Source organism: Sprattus sprattus, assembly GCF_963457725.1.
Source record: "Sprattus sprattus genome assembly, chromosome: 12".
NCBI classification, from domain to species: domain Eukaryota; kingdom Metazoa; phylum Chordata; class Actinopteri; order Clupeiformes; family Clupeidae; genus Sprattus; species Sprattus sprattus.
Genome location: NC_137910.1, coordinates 5,637,959 through 5,657,378, shown reverse-complemented (window position 1 = coordinate 5,657,378; position 19,420 = coordinate 5,637,959). Strand labels below are relative to the sequence as shown.

At 50.0% G+C, this 19,420-nt stretch overlaps 1 protein-coding gene across 10 annotated transcripts in view; it reads right to left on the bottom strand.

Annotated features, from left to right (window-relative positions):
• birc6 (baculoviral IAP repeat containing 6) overlaps positions 1–19,420 on the bottom strand; it is a 136,978-nt gene that overhangs the window by 56,868 nt on the left and 60,690 nt on the right. For all 10 annotated transcript variants that reach the window (XM_080848993.1, XM_080848997.1, XM_080849000.1 and 7 more), the window contains exons 61-65: positions 13,707–13,903; positions 11,762–12,062; positions 9,643–9,860; positions 6,083–6,241; positions 4,949–5,114 (exon numbers count right to left, since the gene is read on the bottom strand). In XM_080848993.1, the coding sequence (XP_080705119.1) occupies positions 4,949–5,114; positions 6,083–6,241; positions 9,643–9,860; positions 11,762–12,062; positions 13,707–13,903 (1,041 nt within the window). The remainder of the gene's footprint in view (positions 1–4,948; positions 5,115–6,082; positions 6,242–9,642; positions 9,861–11,761; positions 12,063–13,706; positions 13,904–19,420) is intronic.

Genomic DNA, 19,420 nt, shown 5'->3' with positions numbered 1-19,420 from the left:
GTAAAAACAAAAAAAGAAAGAAGGGAGCAGAGGAGAAGGTGATAAAAGAGGAGAAGGGAGGATGAAAAAAAACAAGAAATAAAGAGAGAGATGAATTGGAGGGGTTGAGAGTGGAGGGAGAGAAGAAACCACAATAGAGAAAGAATGTGAGAAAACGGAGGAAGACAGAGGGGGGGGAAAACAGAAAGAAATAGAGAAAGAAAACAGATGGTGAAAGAAAAGGAGAGAGTAAAACAAGAGGGAAGAAGAGAGAGAGAAAGGAGGAGAGGACGAGGTGAGCCGTGCCATGATGTGAAGATGAAACTCTGCTAATCGACGAGGCGCATTACTGCCTCTCGCACATTAAAGCAGGAGGCGGCGTCACTCGTCACTCCTCTCTCCTCTTTTCCCCTTCTCTCCTCCACTCATCCCCTCACCTCTCCTCTACTCTCTCTCCTTCTCTCCTCCACTCATCCCCTCACCTCTCCTCTACTCTCTCTCCTTCTCTCCTCCACTCATCCCCTCACCTCTCCTCTACTCTCTCTCCTTCTCTCCTCCACTCATCCCCTCACCTCTCCTCTACTCTCTCTCCTTCTCTCCTCCACTCATCCCCTCACCTCTCCTCTACTCTCTCTCCTTCTCTCCTCTACTCATCCCCTCACCTCTCCTCTACTCTCTCTCCTTCTCTCCTCTACTCATCCCCTCACCTCTCCTCTACTCTCTCTCCTTCTCTCCTCTACTCATCCCCTCACCTCTCCTCTACTCTCTCTCCTTCTCTCCTCTACTCATCCCCTCACCTCTCCTCTACTCTCTCTCCTTCTCTCCTCTACTCATCCCCTCACCTCTCCTCTACTCTCTCTCCTTCTCTCCTCTACTCATCCCCTCACCTCTCCTCTACTCTCTCTCCTTCTCTCCTCCACTCATCCCCTCACCTCTCCTCTACTCTCTCTCCTTCTCTCCTCTACTCATCCCCTCACCTCTCCTCTCCTCTCTCTCCTTCTCTCCTCCACTCATCCCCTCACCTCTCCTCTACTCTCTCTCCTTCTCTCCTCCACTCATCCCCTCTCCTCTACTCTCTCTCCTTCTCTCCTCCACTCATCCCCTCACCTCTCCTCTACTCTCTCTCCTTCTCTCCTCTACTCATCCCCTCACCTCTCCTCTACTCTCTCTCCTTCTCTCCTCCACTCATCTCCTCTCCTCTCCTCCACTCATCCCCTCTCCTCTCCTCTCCTCTCCTCTCTCCCCTTCTCTCCTCCACTCATCCCCTCTCCTCTCCTCCACTCATCCCCTCTCCTCTCCTCTCCTCTCTCCCCTTCTCTCCTCCACTCATCCCCTCACCTCTCCTCTACTCTCTCTCCTTCTCTCCTCCACTCATCCCCTCTCCTCTCCTCTCTCCCATTCTCTCCTCCACTCATCCCCTCACCTCTCCTCTACTCTCTCTCCTCCACTCATCTCCTCTCCTCTCCTCCACTCATCCCCTCTCCTCTCCTCTCTCCCCTTCTCTCCTCCACTCATCTCCTCTCCTCTCCTCCACTCATCCCCTCTCCTCTCCTCTCCTCCTCTCCTCCACTCATCCCCTCTCCTCTCCTCTCCTCTCTCCCCTTCTCTCCTCCACTCATCCCCTCACCTCTCCTTCTCTCCTCTCCTTGTCGTCTACTTCTCCACCTGTTTCAGCCCTCCCCACACAATCCACCGCCTTTCATTACAGGACCTGTTTCACAAGCTTTTTTATTTGGAACACACTCTCTCTCTCTCTCTCTCTCTCTCGCTCTCCCCCTTTCCTCTCGCTTGCACAAACACAACCCACAAACTTGTACACACCTACAACACAACCCCCCCCCCCAACCCACTTACACCCACACAATGGTTGGGCGGGAATAAAAAAAAACCTTGGGGGAGGAAGAGAGGAACAGAGCAAGAGCTTGTGCTGGAGGAAGTGTGTGTGTGTGTGTGTGTGTGTGTGTGTGTGTGTGTGTGTGTGTGTGTGTGTGTGTGTGTGTGTGTGTGAGGGGGTGGACAACTGTGGAGGCAGGCGGAGAGAGAAAGAGAAAGAAATGAAAATTTCAATTAAAATAAATGAGTTTGGCGGTGACATTAAAAGGCATTACCTCTCACTAATGGCTTAAGTTCCCATGATGGAGAGCTCTGCGGCGCTGTAATGCGTCCCAAAAGGATTGGCCAGACGCCCATGACTAATGCCCGACGACGACGCGCCGCACAGCGGCCGGCTCCCAGATTAGCGGGAGAAACGAGCGCTCCGCCGACGCCGCCAATCAACCGGCGGAGGAGGACGGGCGTCGCTGGATTGGCGTATAGACTAGAGTGGCGAGAGGAGTGGTGGTGGTGGTTGGGATCTTTGGTGCCACACACATAAGAGGCAAGCCAGGTGTGTCACCTGAGATCCACCGTCACATATGGCCAGCATCTCACAGACCTGATGCAAAGCTGTCACACACACACACACACACGCTTGCAGACATCTCTTTTAAGACAAAAAGCACTTCTCCCCTTGTCCACACAACAGTCAGTACGGACTCTATAAGCGCTCAAGAGGCTGTCAATCACAATGCCAATGGCCGCGGCAAGATGACAGCCATCCAATTATTGCTCCACACTAACAGCAATAAGTTTGGATCATAGACATTGAGGGGCTATATTGGTGCGTGTCTGTGTCCGGGCCTGGGACAGGCAGCTATACTTCACAGAGGAGTGTGATGAGTTCCCTCTCTGCCCGTGTCCCCTGGTGCTGATGCTGTGCCCTCCTCTCCTGCTCACCGTCCCTTTCTCTCCATCTCTGAGACTCAAGAGAGTACAGACCCTCTGAGGGTTGGCAGCTCTCCATCAACATCCCTGACAGGACGTGCACACACACAAATCTGTGGCTCTGGGCTCGTCTACAAGGAAGAGAGGGATCTGGGAGCCTTAGCATCCACAAAATACATGAGTGAGAAAGAGAGCTATTGAACAGAGAGAGACAAAAAGGAGAGAGTGAGTGAGTGTGTGTGTGTGTGTGTGTGTGTGTGTGTGTGTGTGTGTGAGGGAGAGAAACAAAGGAAAGGAAAATACAGAATGAATGTGTGTGTGTGTGAGAGGAAGTGTATGAGAGGGCAAATAACTTAATAAATAAGAGAAAGACAGTGAGTAAAAGTGAAAAACAGTGCAGTAAATGAACAGAGGCCTGGTATCCGCATGTCCACAGACCAAAGCAGGGTCTGCTACAGGCGGCCAGCAGATAACGAGGGACTAATTACAATACTCATCTCTTTATCTACTCTTATTTAATTAGCAAAGCAAAGAAGCATAAAAGCAGACTCAAACAGCAAGCACTTGCAACACACACACACACACACACACACACAAACTTAGAACAATGCACAAACTTCTCTCCTCCAAATGGATGCCCGTGCCATTGCAAAAGGTGCTTCAAATGTAATGAGCACTAAATAAGGTTGTGCACGGAAGCACGGTTCTGACTCATTAATCACAACAGTGGGGGACGGTGTGTGTGTTTTAATACACAACTTATCAGCCAGACTCACTGTGCCACTGAACATCGTGAGGGCCTCGCTTTAGAGAGCTGTATGGAGCGGGATAAGGTGGTGGTGGGTATGATTATGTTTGAGTAACCTCATCAACTACGTAGTGTGCTCTCTCACACACACACTGACACACACAAATTGAAAAGCTTACAAACAGCAAACACCAACACGCTTATATACATCTCATTTCAACTTCAAACCAAACTTTCAGCCTCCCCACCAAAAGCACTGTTTGGTTGTTCGCCCCCACACACACACACACACACACACACACACACACACACTTAGTATTCCTCCATACTTCTGGAGCGGAGCGAGATCAGCGCTGGCTGGCTGGCTGCAGTGAATTGTGTTTGTTCCAGCGCGGAAAATTAGCTCCTCTTTATTGCGCGTGTGAGCATGCACACACTCTGACACACACACACACACCCACACACACGCTCACGCTGCCTGTCTGCCGTCACAGAAATAATAACTGTTTAATCTACTTCTCCCCGCAATAATTACCAGCAAACTGAGACATAAGTTACAGCTAATTTAATTAACGGGTGTGTGTGTGTGTGTGTGTGTGTGTGTGTGTGTGTGATGGGGGGTGTGGGCCTTTCAGCATGCAATGGAGACAAAAGAGGAGCAAGATGATGTTGAAAGAATAGAGGCATCTAATTGAAATGGCTTCAAGTTTATTGAACTTAATTGGAGAGTTACGCTGGTGGAAAACAGAAGCAGTCCCGGAGATGGAGCTCGGGAGAGAGAGAGAGAGAGAGAGAGGGAGGAGTGCCCCCTGGTGTTTGGAAGGGTCATGGCTACTCCCAAATCAATACCCCCACAGCCAGATCATCTCACTCTTCCACCACCACCATAACAGCATGCATGGCAGATAAGTAACACCACCTGAGCTGGACCCAAACTAACTACGCAAGCGACTCAGTGCTGTCTTAAACAGGCTGGTCCATCATTATTGGCCAGATCTGTGCAGCCATCTTGGAAAACAGCACCATTCAGCACAGCTCACTGGCTAATGTGAATGAACCTCTGTCATTGTGAAGCACTTCCTCACCCACAGTTCAATATGGTTCCAGCCTAACTGCTGAACAGAAACAGCTTCAGCATCCCATAGTCAGTGACCCTGGCCATCATCTCCTGCTCAGGGTCAGAGAGTTACCGACACATCCAACAACAATCAGCACACACCCAGCCACACACACCATCTGACCATTCATGCAGCAACAAACATACACTCCTACGCAAAACAGGGGAGTCCATCCATCACATCAGGCAGACATGGACACCGCAACCAAAACGTCATGGGCTGTAACAGTAACAATCACATAAAAACACACAGAGATAAACCAGTGTCTCTGAGCATTCCTGCAGCAACCCCCTCCCACACACACACACACACACACACACACAGCCGCAGCGTAACTCACCGGAGTCGTTGCGCAGGTAGGAGGACATGGCGGGGATGAGGCAGGACTGGCTGAGCAGCTCCTGGAGGACAGAGGGGAGGGCGGCGCTGTTGTGGCCCCGACTCTCACTGCTGGGGGCCTCCCCGTGGCTCAGGCACCCTGCTGGGTTTATGTAGCTGGCCAGAACCTGTGGTGGTGGTCACACACACACACACACACACACACACACACACACACACACACACACACACACACACACACACACACACACACACACACACACACACACACACACACACACACACACACACACACAGGGTTAGAATTCAATACCAGAGCCAGATTTGATTTAGCACCAACGATGCACGGTCAAGTTTGAGCTCCCAACAATGGCATTCTGAGTGTGTGTCTGCACCGCTTGAGCCGATTAGTAGAACACAGTTTTGGGGGCATGGACCTGCAGCTGAACTTGGCAGCTGGTCCCCTTACGGCCTGGAAGTAGGATCACCCTGCCACACCTGCACGTGCTCACACACACAAACACACACACACACACACCTTTCCAGAGTGAGTAGGACAGTCACGTAGAATATGAATGAATGTGACATTGACCTAAGCAGACAGGTCACATGCTGCATCTCCTGTCATCACACATCCCCCTGCATAACAGATGCGCTCAAGCATGTACATATAGAGGCATGTGTACTGCACACACACAGACAAGCCCAGCACGCTTAACCCTACAGCTGTTTACTGGTTCTACGGACTGGCAGCTTCTCAGAAGTGCTACACACAAACACACAAAAACACAAAACACATTCAGGCAGACAAACACTGGAGGCACACCACAACACACCTCAACAACCCTAATACCACTATTACTATAAACACACACACAAACACTCCCCCAACACAGAGACATACACAAACACAATCACACAGAGAAACACACAGAGACACACACACATAAACACACACACACAGAGACACACACAGAGACACACACACACACAAACACAATCACACAGAGAAACACACAGAGACACACACACATAAACACACACACACAGAGACACACAAAGAAACACACACACACACACACACACACACAGAAACACACACACACACACACACACACACACACACAGCATTTACCTGCAGTAGGCAGGTGACGTGCTCCTCCTCCAGGCGCTGTTTGGTGAGGGCCTGCTCCACGTCCCAGCCTGAGGCGGTGGAGCCGGTGCCGAAGCCCGTGCCCTTAGCCCAGTACAGCTGCTGCTCCTCACTAGTGCCTCCAGCGTGGCCAGATACCACCTGTGACGCAGGACAGGAGGTGAGGATAGAAGGGGACAGAGTAGAGGAGACAGGGGGAGAGAGAGAGAGAGAGAGAGAGAGAGAGAGAGAGAGAGAGAGAGAGAGAGAGAGAGAGAGAGAGAGAGACATGGGTTGGGGAGGGAGAGAGAGATAGATAAGAAGAGACAAAAAGAAAGAGGGGAAGGGAGAGGCCAAGTGAGTGAGACGTCTTACTTACTTGACAAATGTCAAATGACAAATGTTATCCGTTCATGTGTGTGAATGTGTGAATGTGTGTGTGTGTGTGTGTGTGTGTGTGTGTGAATGTGTGTGTAGAGGAGGAGAGGCTCTGAAGGGAGATGAGCTGGTGTTGAGTTAGTTCAAGGAGCCTATCCAGTCAGTCAAATATTCCGCTATGATAAATACCACAAACTGTGTGTGAATAACTAATACTAGGACCCAACTGACAACATGTTGACTTGGCAACCTCCAGACACAGAGCCCAAACAGCCCACAGAGATTAAGGAGAGCACACATCAAACCAGAAGCTCGTTTGAAAGGTGTGTGTGTGTGTGTGTGTGTGTGTGTGTGTGTGTGTGTGTGTGTGTGTGTGTGTATCCAGGCATCCAGGGACCCTCCTACAATGGGGAGTTGCATTAGGAAACAGAGCGGGCATGTCAACGCAATCAACTTGAGCACGTTACTTTCTCTAATGGGCCGTCTTTGATGCTCACCCGCCTTGACATTCTGCGTGAGCCTGAAATCAACTGAAAACACAACGTGTGGACATTCACAGTCCAAGAACGCCCAGTCACCATGGAAAGGTTGCCAGCCGTGTCTATCAGCAGAGCTGAGGGCGTAAGGTGGTTGGATGTGTGTGTGTGTGTGTGTGTGTGTCGCCAGAAGCATTCTCACATGGAAGCAGCTGTCAGCCTGGGCTACAATGGAGCGAGTCCAACACTTGCATCATTCGCCAACACAGGCCATGGTATCCCTTCAATGACCTCTGGCTGTCTATCCCTGTGTGTGTGCGTGTGCGTGTGCGTGTGCGTGTGCGTGTGCGTGTGCGTGTGCGTGTGCGTGTGCGTGTGCGTGTGCGTGTGCGTGTGCGTGTTTGGGGAGGGGCTGTTTGTGCTTATGTCATCAGTTAGAGGGCAAAACTGCTGCTGAGTGACTAATTGTGACAGTCCCAATCAGCACTGGTCAGAAGTGACAAGAGAGAATCCTAATGATGGCGGCGGTTCAAAGGCTTAAATGCTAATGAACTATGCCAAGCATAAAAGGCCAAACAAAGGACAAGTCCAGGTTGTATTGTGTTGGCAATGGCCAGTAAACAAAACTGACAAATCACAGCACACACCAGCAGGTTAAATACCACAGCACACACCAGCAGGTTAAGTGTGGAGGTCAAAACTCACAGACTGTGGCTAAAATGAGAGCACACTGCACACACCAACAAAGCTAGTGCCTGGTGCTCCCGAGGTCCAATGTCATTTCAGACAGAGGTCTGTGTGTATGTCTACGTGTGTGTGTGTGTGTGTGTGTGTGTGTGTGTGTGTGTGTGTGTGTGTGTGTGTGTGTGTGTGTGTGTGTTTGTGCGCTGGACATTGAGCGCCACGGATATGACTTATGCCCTCGGCATAGCAGAGGGGGTGGGCGAAGACTGATCACTGAGCTGGCACTGATAAATCAGCATCACCAACGGTCACTTTCACACACACACACACACACACACACACACACGTTGACCGCCAGCTCCTGCCACTGCACTCTTATCTCCGACTGGCGCCCACAGTAATGGCCGCCCGCCCGCCCGCCCACCCCAAGGACAACCATTACCACGGTGACAAGGTCCTGGCCACCGCTCAAGCCAGCAGCCTGAGGAGCCTGAGGAGCCGGCCTCATGCCTGGAAACGCCATAAATCCACACAAAGACACTCAAAAAAAAGCAGGGGGGGTTGGGGGGGGGGGAGGTACATGAACAGGAAATATATCCCCCGCTGACATCAGTGACGTAATGCTCTAAGCTGAAGTGTCACAACACGGGCACTGGGACCATCTGATTTTGTGGCTTTTTGTCTTCGCCACAAGAAAAGGCTGGGAGGGCGTGGCATCAAGCCAGGCACCCCTGAGGTGAAAATTAAGGGGGGGGGGTGGGGGTGGGGGGGGGGGGGGGGGTAAAATCCATCCTCATCCAAGACACTTAATTTTTGACATGTTGTGCATGTGGCTGTAGACACAAAAGGGAGGCTGGTCTTCCATGCTTAGAGAGGGGGAACTATTAGGCAGCTAGGAGGGGCCTGTGGAGGGGTAGAGCCACTGGCCTGGTCAGCTGGACTAAGGCAGGACCTGTGTCAGTCTCAAAGCTGAACATCCTCATGCTCTCCCCAACTCGCACATAAACAATGTCATGAAAGCTCTGTTGTTTAAATATTCATGTAAGCACAAAACATGCCTTTGTAACAACATTTTTTTGAGCCATTTGCCCCATCCACTGGATTTTATTTCTTAAATACTGTAACTTTTGACTAATCTCTTGTTCCATGTCCATTCACTTAAACTGCATACAGCTTGCATCACACTGCAGAAACTCTTCCTTCTGGTTCCACTGCAGTGGATGTGGTCAGAATCGAAGAATTCATTTCAGTTTTCGGCATTTCTTTTTTTGAGTCCTCTAGAGATGGATATTTTTTCCTCTGCTGCTCAGAAATGGCCACACACACACACAAGAATCGTGTCTGCCTCTGAGGAAAGCTATGGTAGGTCTAGACAGAGTGGATGTCTGGTGCTGCTGGTGTTTGGGAGGTGGGGAGGGGAGTGTGTGAATGAGGGCACATCTCCAGTCTCAGAGAGGAGGAAAGTGGGTCTGAGAAGAGCCCCTAATGCTGTTGTTGCAGATGGCTCGGAAGAACCTCACAATGTGAGTTTCTCGTGTGTAGGTGAGTGTCTTGTGTGTGTGTGTGTGTAAAGGCGAATGCATGTGTCTGGATAAAAGGGTCTGTGACCCAAATTATAAAAAAACAACCATTAGTGCTTCGTACATGTAGTGGCAGAAGAGTGAAGACCTGGATCGAGTAAAGGTTCAACTGCGTGCACTAAATTGCCAATGAAAGCTGGGCACGGGTGAAACGGGAAGGAGCCAGCTGTGTGTGTGTGTGTTCATGTCTGTGTGCTACGTCTGTGTGTGTCCAGGTCTGTGTGTCTACGTCTGTGTGTGTGTGTGTGTGTGTGTCCACATCTGTGTGTGTGTGTGTGTGCGTGCGTGTCTGTGTGTGCATGTCTGTGTCCACGTCTCTGTGTCCACGTCTCTGTGTCCACGTCTCTGTGTCCACGTCTCTGTGTGTGTGTGCATGTCTGTGTGTCCACGTCTGTGTGTGCGTGTGCATGTCTGTGTGTATGCTGTGTGTGTGTGTGCATTTCACCTCGCTCTGGCTTCCGTTGGTGGTGGGCACCCGTGGCGCGTGATGGCTGAGGGCGGACAGGCAGGCCAGGATGAGGTGGATGGCTCCGATCTCCAGGGCCATGCGGCGCAGCAGCAGCCCGTCGTCGGTGGTGAGCGGCGTGGAGCTGAAGAGGGCGCGCAGCACGTGGAAGGGCAGCGTGGGCAGCACGTTAGCCGAGGGAGACTGCAGAATGTGGCCTGGGGAGAGGGAGAGAGAGAGAGAGAGAGAGAGAGTGAGTGTGCATCATAAGTAGGGGGAACTGAGGGTGTACTGCAACTGTACTTAAACTAAGAAAGATTAGAAAAGATAGATTAGCCCTGATTCCTTTCCAAATAACTTCTAGAAAGCAAAGGGAATGTTCTTTACAGAATGGCAGTAAAAGGTCAAAAAAGACAACTTTTCCCCCCAAAGACAGAGTTCTTAAAACAAGCTACAACAGTAATCCTCAAAGAGAAGTTCATCAGCGTGCCCTTCCTCTATCAGGATAAGGCAAAGACTATTTAGATTCTGGATCAAGGCCATTTTCAAAGACTGTGTGCAATCAGTGATAATAATTAATTTAATGTGAGAGATGATGTATTCAAAGTGCCTTTGAGCGACTGGCCTGAGGTCAGATGTGCTGATGGTTTGGTGGTCTGCGTACATCACAATGATGTCTGAAGGACCTTGTGTTGTCAGTGTCCTCATTTAGATTTCAAAGCCTTAAGTTATAACATATGTTTAACTGTCTGGCTCTGTGTGTGTGTGTGTGTGTGTGTGTGTGTGTGGTGTGAGGAAGACAGACAGAACGTATTAACAAGAACAATAAACGTCTAATCACAGACAGGACGTGTAGGACCCTCCATCCCCAGGGAGACGCTACAAGGGTACGGCGAAATATGCTCTCATCAACCAATCAAACGCCATGGATGCCCACAGAGGAGATGAGGGCAAACTAAGTCACAGCGGCCGTGGACACACAAACGCATGGCGTCACACACACACACACACGCATGCACAAAACATGGCAGCCAGGGACTAAGGACGACTTCATTTGGCAGGCTGATCATGTTTGGGCTGTGTGACCGGTGTCATAACACAAGCTGGCTCTGGCAAAACACTGACCATCAATCACAGGCTACTGCTGTTCTCTCAAGGACTGGGACAACCGGGGAGAACAAACAGACAGACACACACACACACACACACACACACACACACACACGTCAGAGCCAGTCAGTCTGAGTTCTAATCTATGAAAGGGCTTTGTTCACATTAAACAGGGAGTCGTCTTGTATCCATTTCCCATGACTCCCGGATACTAGTCCTGCCTCGAGGACAGTGGGTCTTGTCAGGAGATGTAAAAGTGTGTGAATCACGAACGGAAAGGATCCTAATTCACTCTGCCGAACTACAATCGCTGTCAATGGACGGAGAGACGTCGGCTACATTATATCACTGGCCGGCTTAGCTTTTCGACAGTCGATGGAGCAGACGCATTGATCGACCACGCGGGCCAGACCCAATCAATCAGCTGTCTGTCAAGTGGAGTTTGGGCACTTGAAGAAGTGAATGAACCAGCACTGGGAGGATGGCAATTGATTTCCCTGCAAACATGCACCGAGACAGATAATGTGACGGGAAGATCTAATAGGCTTGCCCTCCTTCACCAAAATACTAGGACTCCAGCACTACTGCTGCATTGGGTGTGGGTGACACTGGAGAGAGTCTCCTGCTATATAGGAGCAGGCAGTAGTTAATACTGTCCAAAAAACAAAAAGAAAATGGCAAACAGACTCGCACAACATCGATGCGATTCTGAAGACTTGATCGAAACACAGTCCACAGAAAGAGCGCGCTGTGTCTTCATTTGACGTTGAATGAACTAAACCTGCGGCCGATCCTGTAATCAACCCATCTCATCGCACTTCTCTAACCGGAATATCCGGTGCCCCTGAAAGGAATCACTTAAATCACAGAGCGCATTTGAAAGGAAGCGCAATCGAGAGAAATCATGGAACCGCAGAAAAGGGAATAAAAGTTTAGTGAAATGAATGCGTGCATAAGTTCGAAAAAGAGCCAAAAAAGCCCCCAGACTGCATAAGTCTCTGGTACTTACTGCCCTCTCCGTCGTCCGTCACCCCCAGCACGAGGCGCAGCAGGCACTGGGCGTGCTTGCGTTCCTTGAGCAGCACCTCGGCGTAGCCGGGCAGGCGCAGGAAGAGGCCGAAGGCGGCCAGCGAGTGAGCTGGGATGGGCGACATGGTCTGCACCGGCGACTTGATGGGGGGCGGCTCGGCGGCGATGGTCTCCGGCGCCTCGTAAACCAGCTCGCCCGACTGCTCGATGGTCACCCACTCGAACTGGTCGCTGTCCTTTGGCTTCTCCTGGGTGCTGGAGGCCACGACTGGGGCGCTCACCTACAGAAAGAGGGAGAGAACGGAGAGGAGGGTGGTGAGGGGTTAAAATAAGTGATAAAGTATTAAGTCAGCCAGAAGAGGGGGGGGGTTGAGGTGTGGGCAGAATGAGGAAGAGAGAGGAGGGTGAGGGATATGGGGGTCGAGGGAGAGATCAAAAGAGACACACACACATCAAGGAGAGATGGGTAGAGTGCAAAACAAAACAGAAGAGGGGACAGAGAAATGTTAGAGGTCGGATGGTGTCTAACGGGCATTACAAGATGTGCTGAGTGTGGAGAGATGTCAGTATGATGTGAGAAGTCAATATCAAAGGAGGTGGCTGGAAACTGTATGTTTGTGTACACCGAGGTCGTTACAGCTAGGTGGAAGGGCACTGGTGCACACGTGGAAACAGCAATGGAGAAGGGAACCGGAGGCCTTAAGCCAAAAACAAGGCATTGGCTCTCTGAGGGCAGGTTTGCTGTGCTGTGCATCTAACCTCAGGCTGTCAAACGCATGGCTCCAGGACTGGACACACAGACCTGAAGTATGCCACTTTTAAAACAGAAGACAGACGGATTTTTTCTTTTCATTTTTTTTTTTATGCAGACTGCCTTCAAGAACTCACTCACAAAAGAACTTCTGATCACACACTGAATAGGTTTCTCTCAATTATTTATCAAACCTGGACACACACACACACAACACAAGCAGGCCAGTCTTCCATGGGGGGAGGGAAGTTATATAATGCAATACTGTCCAAAAAATGCCCTGAATAATTCAAACCTGCTGAAATAAGACAGGATGTGAAGGTGGAGTGGGGATAAGGTGGGATAAAGCGGCCGGGCGAACTAAAGCCACATTCAAAATCCCCCCACCGTGCTTGTCTGACTCAGCCTCTGCCGTCCTCCTCACTCGAGGCTTTCATTTACCTCTAGCTAAGAGGCACAGCCCCCTGATAGGAGGGAGGCCACAGGGCCAAAAACAGACACTCACCTACATCTGCAGAGCTCAATCAGGTGGGGGAATCGATCTTTTCACCCGAAAATGTTCAACTCAACCCTTTTTTTTCCTCCCTTCCGTTCTGAGATACTAAGATCAATACCACTGAAAACAGCGATTCTCTTGCCAATGGTGGTGTAGGCTGTGATGGGTAGTCGGGGGAGAGAGCTGCTGACAGGACAGACTGGTGTGTGTGTGTGTGTGTGTGTGTGTGTGTGTGTGTGTGTGTGTGTGTGGGTGAGTGTAAAGCTACTGATGAGCGAGGCAGAGAGCTGCGGCACTGATTGAGGTAACTGGGCTGAAGCACTGACAGGCCCTGCTGACGCTGGAGCTGAAGACGCCGGAGGATTTAGATGCAATGCTATTTGGCGATAAGCAAGTGTGTGTGTGTGTGTGTGTGTGTGTGTGTGTGTGTGTGTGACTACAGGACTACTCCTACAGATTCTGGCTGCTCCCCATGTAGTCTGTATCAACCCAGTAGTTTTAGACACAAGCAGCCTCAGTAGACTCATGCCCACACACACCACCCACCAAAAGAAAGACCTCCGTGACTGCCTAGGTATATATTTGTCTCTCAACATTTAGGCTCAGCCTTCACGGCACCGCCCGGTTGTCGAGAAGGCAGATGGAGGATATGTTGCGCGGGCTGCCAGTGGGTTGTACCTGCTGAATGACGTCAGGGTAGAGCATGGGCAGCCGCTCGGCGATCAGCGCCAGGCCCCCCATGCCGGCAAACACCTGCAGCGGGGACTGGATGGGGTTGGTCTCCAGCAGGGACTCGTCGATGGCCGCGTCCAAACCCTCCTCTCCCGGCGTCATGGGCTCGTCCTCGGGACAGCTGCTCAGCATCTCGCCGTGTTCTGGAGAGGGCAGGAGAGGAAGAGGGAGAAAGAGAGAGAAAGAAAGAAAAAGAATGAAAGAATGCAGGGAAGATGAAGATGGAGTTGCAGAGGGTGACAGAAAGAGGTGTAGAGAGTGAGTGAGTGAGTGAGAGAGAGAGAGAAAGAAAGAGACAGTAGAGGGAGAGAGAGAAAGAACAAAACAAACTTCAGAAGGGCAATAAACAGAAGCACATAAACCAAACTAACAAAGGCACAAAAACTTTGTTGTGAAGATAATTCACACAAACCCAGGCGCTCAAACAACCAACCCACTGATGAGCTCAGCGATTGGTTTCACAAAAGAAAGAGTGCCACAGAGAGAAAGCAATTATTGAGGAGGGACAGGGAACCAGGGAGGAAGAGGCGCACACTTCTGAGAAAGCTGCTGCAGTCTTCCTAAAGGTTTACGTGATGGGGGGGCGGGGGGGGGACGTGCTTTGAGTGAGAGAGTGGATCCTTGAGGAGAGAGGATACAGTGACACTGACTTTAGAGAGAATGGAAGCTCTAGAGAGAAAGAGAGCGAGAGAGAGAGAGAGAGAGAGAGAGGGCGGGCGAGAGAGAGACAGAGAGAGAGAGAGAGAGAGAGAGATAGAGGGCAGGCGGGCGAGAGAGAGAGAGAGAGAGAGAGAGAGAGTTATAAAACAGCAGATGAAGGGTGAGGACTGGGTGACCGTGAGGACTAAGACTGATTTTTAGTTTTGCGTGACTAGCTGTTTTTTTTTTTTTTAAGGTCACATGAAACCAGGTGTTGACTCACAGGTCTGAGCAAAAAACAAACGACAAAAACAAAAACAGAGAAGGGGAAAAAAAAGAAAAAGAAAAAAGAAAAAAGAAACCTCCTTCAAGAGAAAACAAATGAATTATTCAATGCCGTTCTCCTGCCTGGATTCAGTGTGCTTTTAAATAATGGTGAATTCTGACTAATCAGGTATACAACAGCAATGTTCCTCCTAGACCTTAAGGTTCAATTAGATGCGAGGAAGACAGACAAAGTCAGAGAGTGAGCGAGGCCATTAGTGAGGCAGGGAAGGAGACAGTAGCACAAAGCAGAGAGTGAAAGAGTGTGTGTGTGCGAGTGTGTGTGTGTGTGTGTGTGTGTGTGTGTGTGTGTGTGTGTGCACGTGTATTCCACTGCAAAGAAAGACAGAGAACACAGAGAATATCTAAGCAGACCCAGAGCGTGAGTTATGGTTGAGCGTCAGCCGCAGCTAAGCCTCAGAGTGGAGTTGGCAAACGTCTCCCACAGAGTACTGAAGAGATTGCTGTCTGCAGGTGAGAAATCTGCTCACACACACACACACACACACACATCTCCTATATCCATCAACAGATCCTAGGAGAAACTATATCTTGAACATTCATCTGAGCAGCTCCGAAGACGTTCGTACACTGGTGGACCACTTGAGTGTGCCGTGGGGAGAACTCCAGTAACCTGCCTGCAGGGATGAATCCCTGAAGCCTAGAGCCTTAAGAGCAGAGCAGGGCGCTGATAGGAGTGATCTGACTCTGTTCATCCTCAGACACGTACATGTAGCTCCGGCTGCTTAAGAGCTCTGGTCCCTGAGCGCTGGGCATCTTTTAGCCCGGTACGATACACACTCCTCTCTGAGACGTGAGAGCGCTGGCGTCACGCACGGGGGGGAAACAACCTGCTGCTAAAAGGCTCAGCCTATTTTACCAGAGCTTTTAGGGGAGGTCCTAGTCTACCCTGGCCTCTATAGGGTTCTGAGGGTTAGTGGTGAGAGACAGCAAAATGGTTTCTGCAGGTTTTGACTTATAGTCAGCTTTCCTGCCGACTAAGAGACTACTTTCCTTTAACCCGCATAAACATCTTTCACTCCATCACACTCTTTCTCCTTCTCTCTCTCTCTCTCTCTCTTATTCTCTCTCTCTCTCTGTTATTCTGCAGCACCTCCTCTAGGCTGATAGGAAAGGGCCCCTGAGGTCCATCTGCAGCTTAACATCCTCTCAGTCTCCTCTGGTGGAAAACTAGAGGGTCAGTGCATGGAAGAGTGGCCCTGAGGGAACACTGTGGATGTCCAAAGAAAGCTTTTAAGGTAAAGAGCACATATGTGAAGGGAACCCAAAGGCTAGAAAACCACTTAAGCACCAATCAGATGATGTGGTGGAAAAAAAATAAAAGAGAAAACTGTTATTTAAAAAATTAAATTGACTTGGTTGATAAAATTAATAAATGAACATGCTCATTTCATAGGAGTTGTTTCTAGATTTGTTTCTGGATTGGATTGGAGTAGTTTAAAATGAATTCTTCAGAATTAAAAGATTAAAAAGATTCAGTCTGTGTGCACCACCATACTGTACGCTGAATGCGCTCGTATCAGTGGGTGGCAGTCCGCTGACACATCCCCTGTGGGCATCAGTGAGACTCTTGCCCAGAGAGGCAGGAGGCCCATGCTGTTCTGGGAGCTAACCCCATGTCTCTCTGTGTGTGTGTGTGTGTGTGTGTGTGTGTGTATATATATCAGTGAGACACTCGCCCAGAGAGGCAGGAGGCCCATGGTGTTCTGGGAGCTTTAGACCAGTGGGGAGAGGTGGCTCTTGCTGAAGCGTGCAAAGCGGGGGTGACGGCTAGCTGTGTTTCCCTCCCTTGCGCTCTGCTGCTGGTCACTGCTGCAGTTGCCACTCTCCCTGTGAGCTCTGGCGTCACACTCCAACAGACACAGGCGCGGGCACACACACACGTACACACACTCACATACACACACACACACACACACACACACACACACACACACACACACACACACACACACACACACACACACACACACACACACACACTCGGGGTTCTTTGTTGTTGTGACATCAAGCGTAACTATCTGTTTGCACTGTAGGATAAACAAACTCACAACCAATAGAGGGGTGCACATTGCACGCAGTGAGGACGGATTTAAAAGAACAAAGAACGCCAAGGAACACAAAACTGAGAGAGAAAAAAAAACAAAGGAGAGAAGAAAGAGAGAAGGTGGGGAAAAAAAGAGAGAGAGAGGATAAGCAGGCTTTGAAAAAAAGAAAAAACCCCGGCATAGCAAGGAGAGTAGTGAGAATGAGGGAGAGCGGTGTGGAGAAGGGCAAACAAGGCCGAGAGGGATAGCGAGACAGACACACACCGGGGGCAGTTGTGGGCATGATCTATACACCCGGCCCTGTGGTTTCAATGTCAGATTAAAAGCACATCGCCGTGGCAGTCGACGGCTTTTCTCTACAGGAACCCGCTTTTCCAGACGCACCCACCCTGGCATAATAGGGGCCTGGGAGTGAGGCTGCTCATTCCTGAGGCTGCCTGCACAGCATGGAATGCTAATATACAAGAGTCACGAGTGTGGAAATCACTTGGGCAGCACATGCCTCCTACCTGGATGGTGCGTGCCCGAGGGCAAGCGGAGGTGTGGACCAACCGTGTGTTAGGGGGAGAGAAGTGTGTGTGTGTGTGTGTGTGTGTGTGAGCGTGTTAAGACTTCTAGAGCAGATCAGTACCACTCAAGCTCCATACGGGACCACAGGCTGCTTAAGGAGTCCAGAAGATGACTTTCTAAAATTACAAACGTGACCTTTCCCCAAAGAGCACTGGTGGTGGTACAGAAGAAGGGAGGAAGGGTGGGGGGGGGGGGGGGGGGGGTTGGAGTGTTACAAGGACTCTGCAGGGAACAGATGAACACTCCTGTTAACAGACTCACGAAGGAAAGAGGAGCTGGCTTTGAAATGTAAACATAAAAACCAGGGTGCGATTTGCCGGGGGGGATGGGGGGGATTTACCCCCCCTCTGGTTTTTACATCCCCACCTCAGCTGGATGAATTTCATACATGGGGGGGATAACCCTCAATTATTAAAAAAACAATGAAAAAACAGACAGGTTGTGACAGCGTTTTCTTACACTTGCTTACATCGCTGGCACCGTTCACCTTACCCGAACTGTCGGCATTCTCAGAATTCGCTGGCTTTGCTAATTTCCATGTATAGGCTACTGTAGTGAGTTCTGTCCAAAAAGGTTGCGTTTCAGTTTCAAAGTTTCAGTTTCGGTTTCAGTATTTCAACGTGAATGAGAGGGAGCACAAGAACTGAGCGTCTAGCAGCGATAATCATATCATAGACATATATGATGCATGTATATGAAGATAATTAGGCCTATGTATTGCTTTTTTTTTTCATGATAAAAAAAAAAAAAAAAACATCCCCCCCTCTGGTTTTTGGACAAATCGCACCCTGATTAAAACCATCGTTGTAGTGACTTGTGCCACCATGAAATATACCCTACCCACAACTTCTAGACAATGTGGATTATAATTAGAAGAGGCTCTTTAAGGTTATGGGCCGCCGTCAGCGTCTTCCTAAGACTGCACAGAGGACCAGCCTCCCAGCAAGAGCAACAGTGGAGGTAACTAGGAGAGCAGCCTGCTCCATCCTCTCAATAGATCATAAGGTCTTCATTTATCCACTGGCGCTTCAACGTTAAAAACCAAACTGCTAGGGGCTCTACGGGTTTCAGCTTGACCACCTTGATAAAGTCCAGTAAAACCGTTTCCCTTCTGAGTGCCTTGGGATAACAAAGATCCTTTTCTTTGTCAGACATCTTGAAAGATCACTTCAAGTTCTGTCATCCACACCTACTCTCATCAACTGCTAGGGGCTCTACGGGTTTCAGCTTGACCACCTCGATAAATTAAAAGTCCAGTAAAACCGTTTCCCTTCTTAGTGCCTTGGGATAACAAAGATCCTTTTCTTTATCAGACTTTCCTCCACATCTAGAAGGATCACTTCACGTTCTCACATCCACACCTACTCTCATCAACTGTTTGACGTTTCTCTTGCCCCGAATGAGATTGGCAACAGCTCCAGGAGCTTTCATCACCCAATCCTTCCACTACTCCATGCTCATCGGGGGGGGGGGGGGGGGGGATGATGATGGGAAGCCCTGGCCCAGGCTCTGAGGCTGTCAAATGCACTCAATTTGCCCATCGGATTCCCTCTTCCTGGAGCCCCTTGGCCATTCCAAGCACAAAGGTGAGGAGACCCTCAGCCCTGAATCGACCCACACAGCTATACAAGCTCATTTTCCGCCTTTTGTATATTTACGTCAGTGAGAATGGGGTGCAGCTCACACACAGAGAATAGCCGTAACAAAAAGAGAATGAGAAAGGATGAGAAAGAGGCAGCGAGAGAAAGAGAGAGAAAGAGAGCGAGAGAGAGAGATACTGGGGCACAGAAAAGGACTTTCAGATAAATTAATAGCCAAGTGATTCTTCACGCCTCCGATTCATTAAGGGAAGAATGAGATACAGTAGAATGAGTTCAGCGAGTCCCCCTCCTACCGCTGTCCTCCACCCAGACATGAGGTCTGGTAATGGCACCTTATGTGTGTGGCTGTGAGGCTGTGAGCCTGGCTCTGAGGAGGGAGAGTGGGGAGAGCAGGGTCATCCATCCCGGTGTGGAATGAGCTGTCAGGAGCCGGGAGGAGAGGAGAGGAGAGGACAGG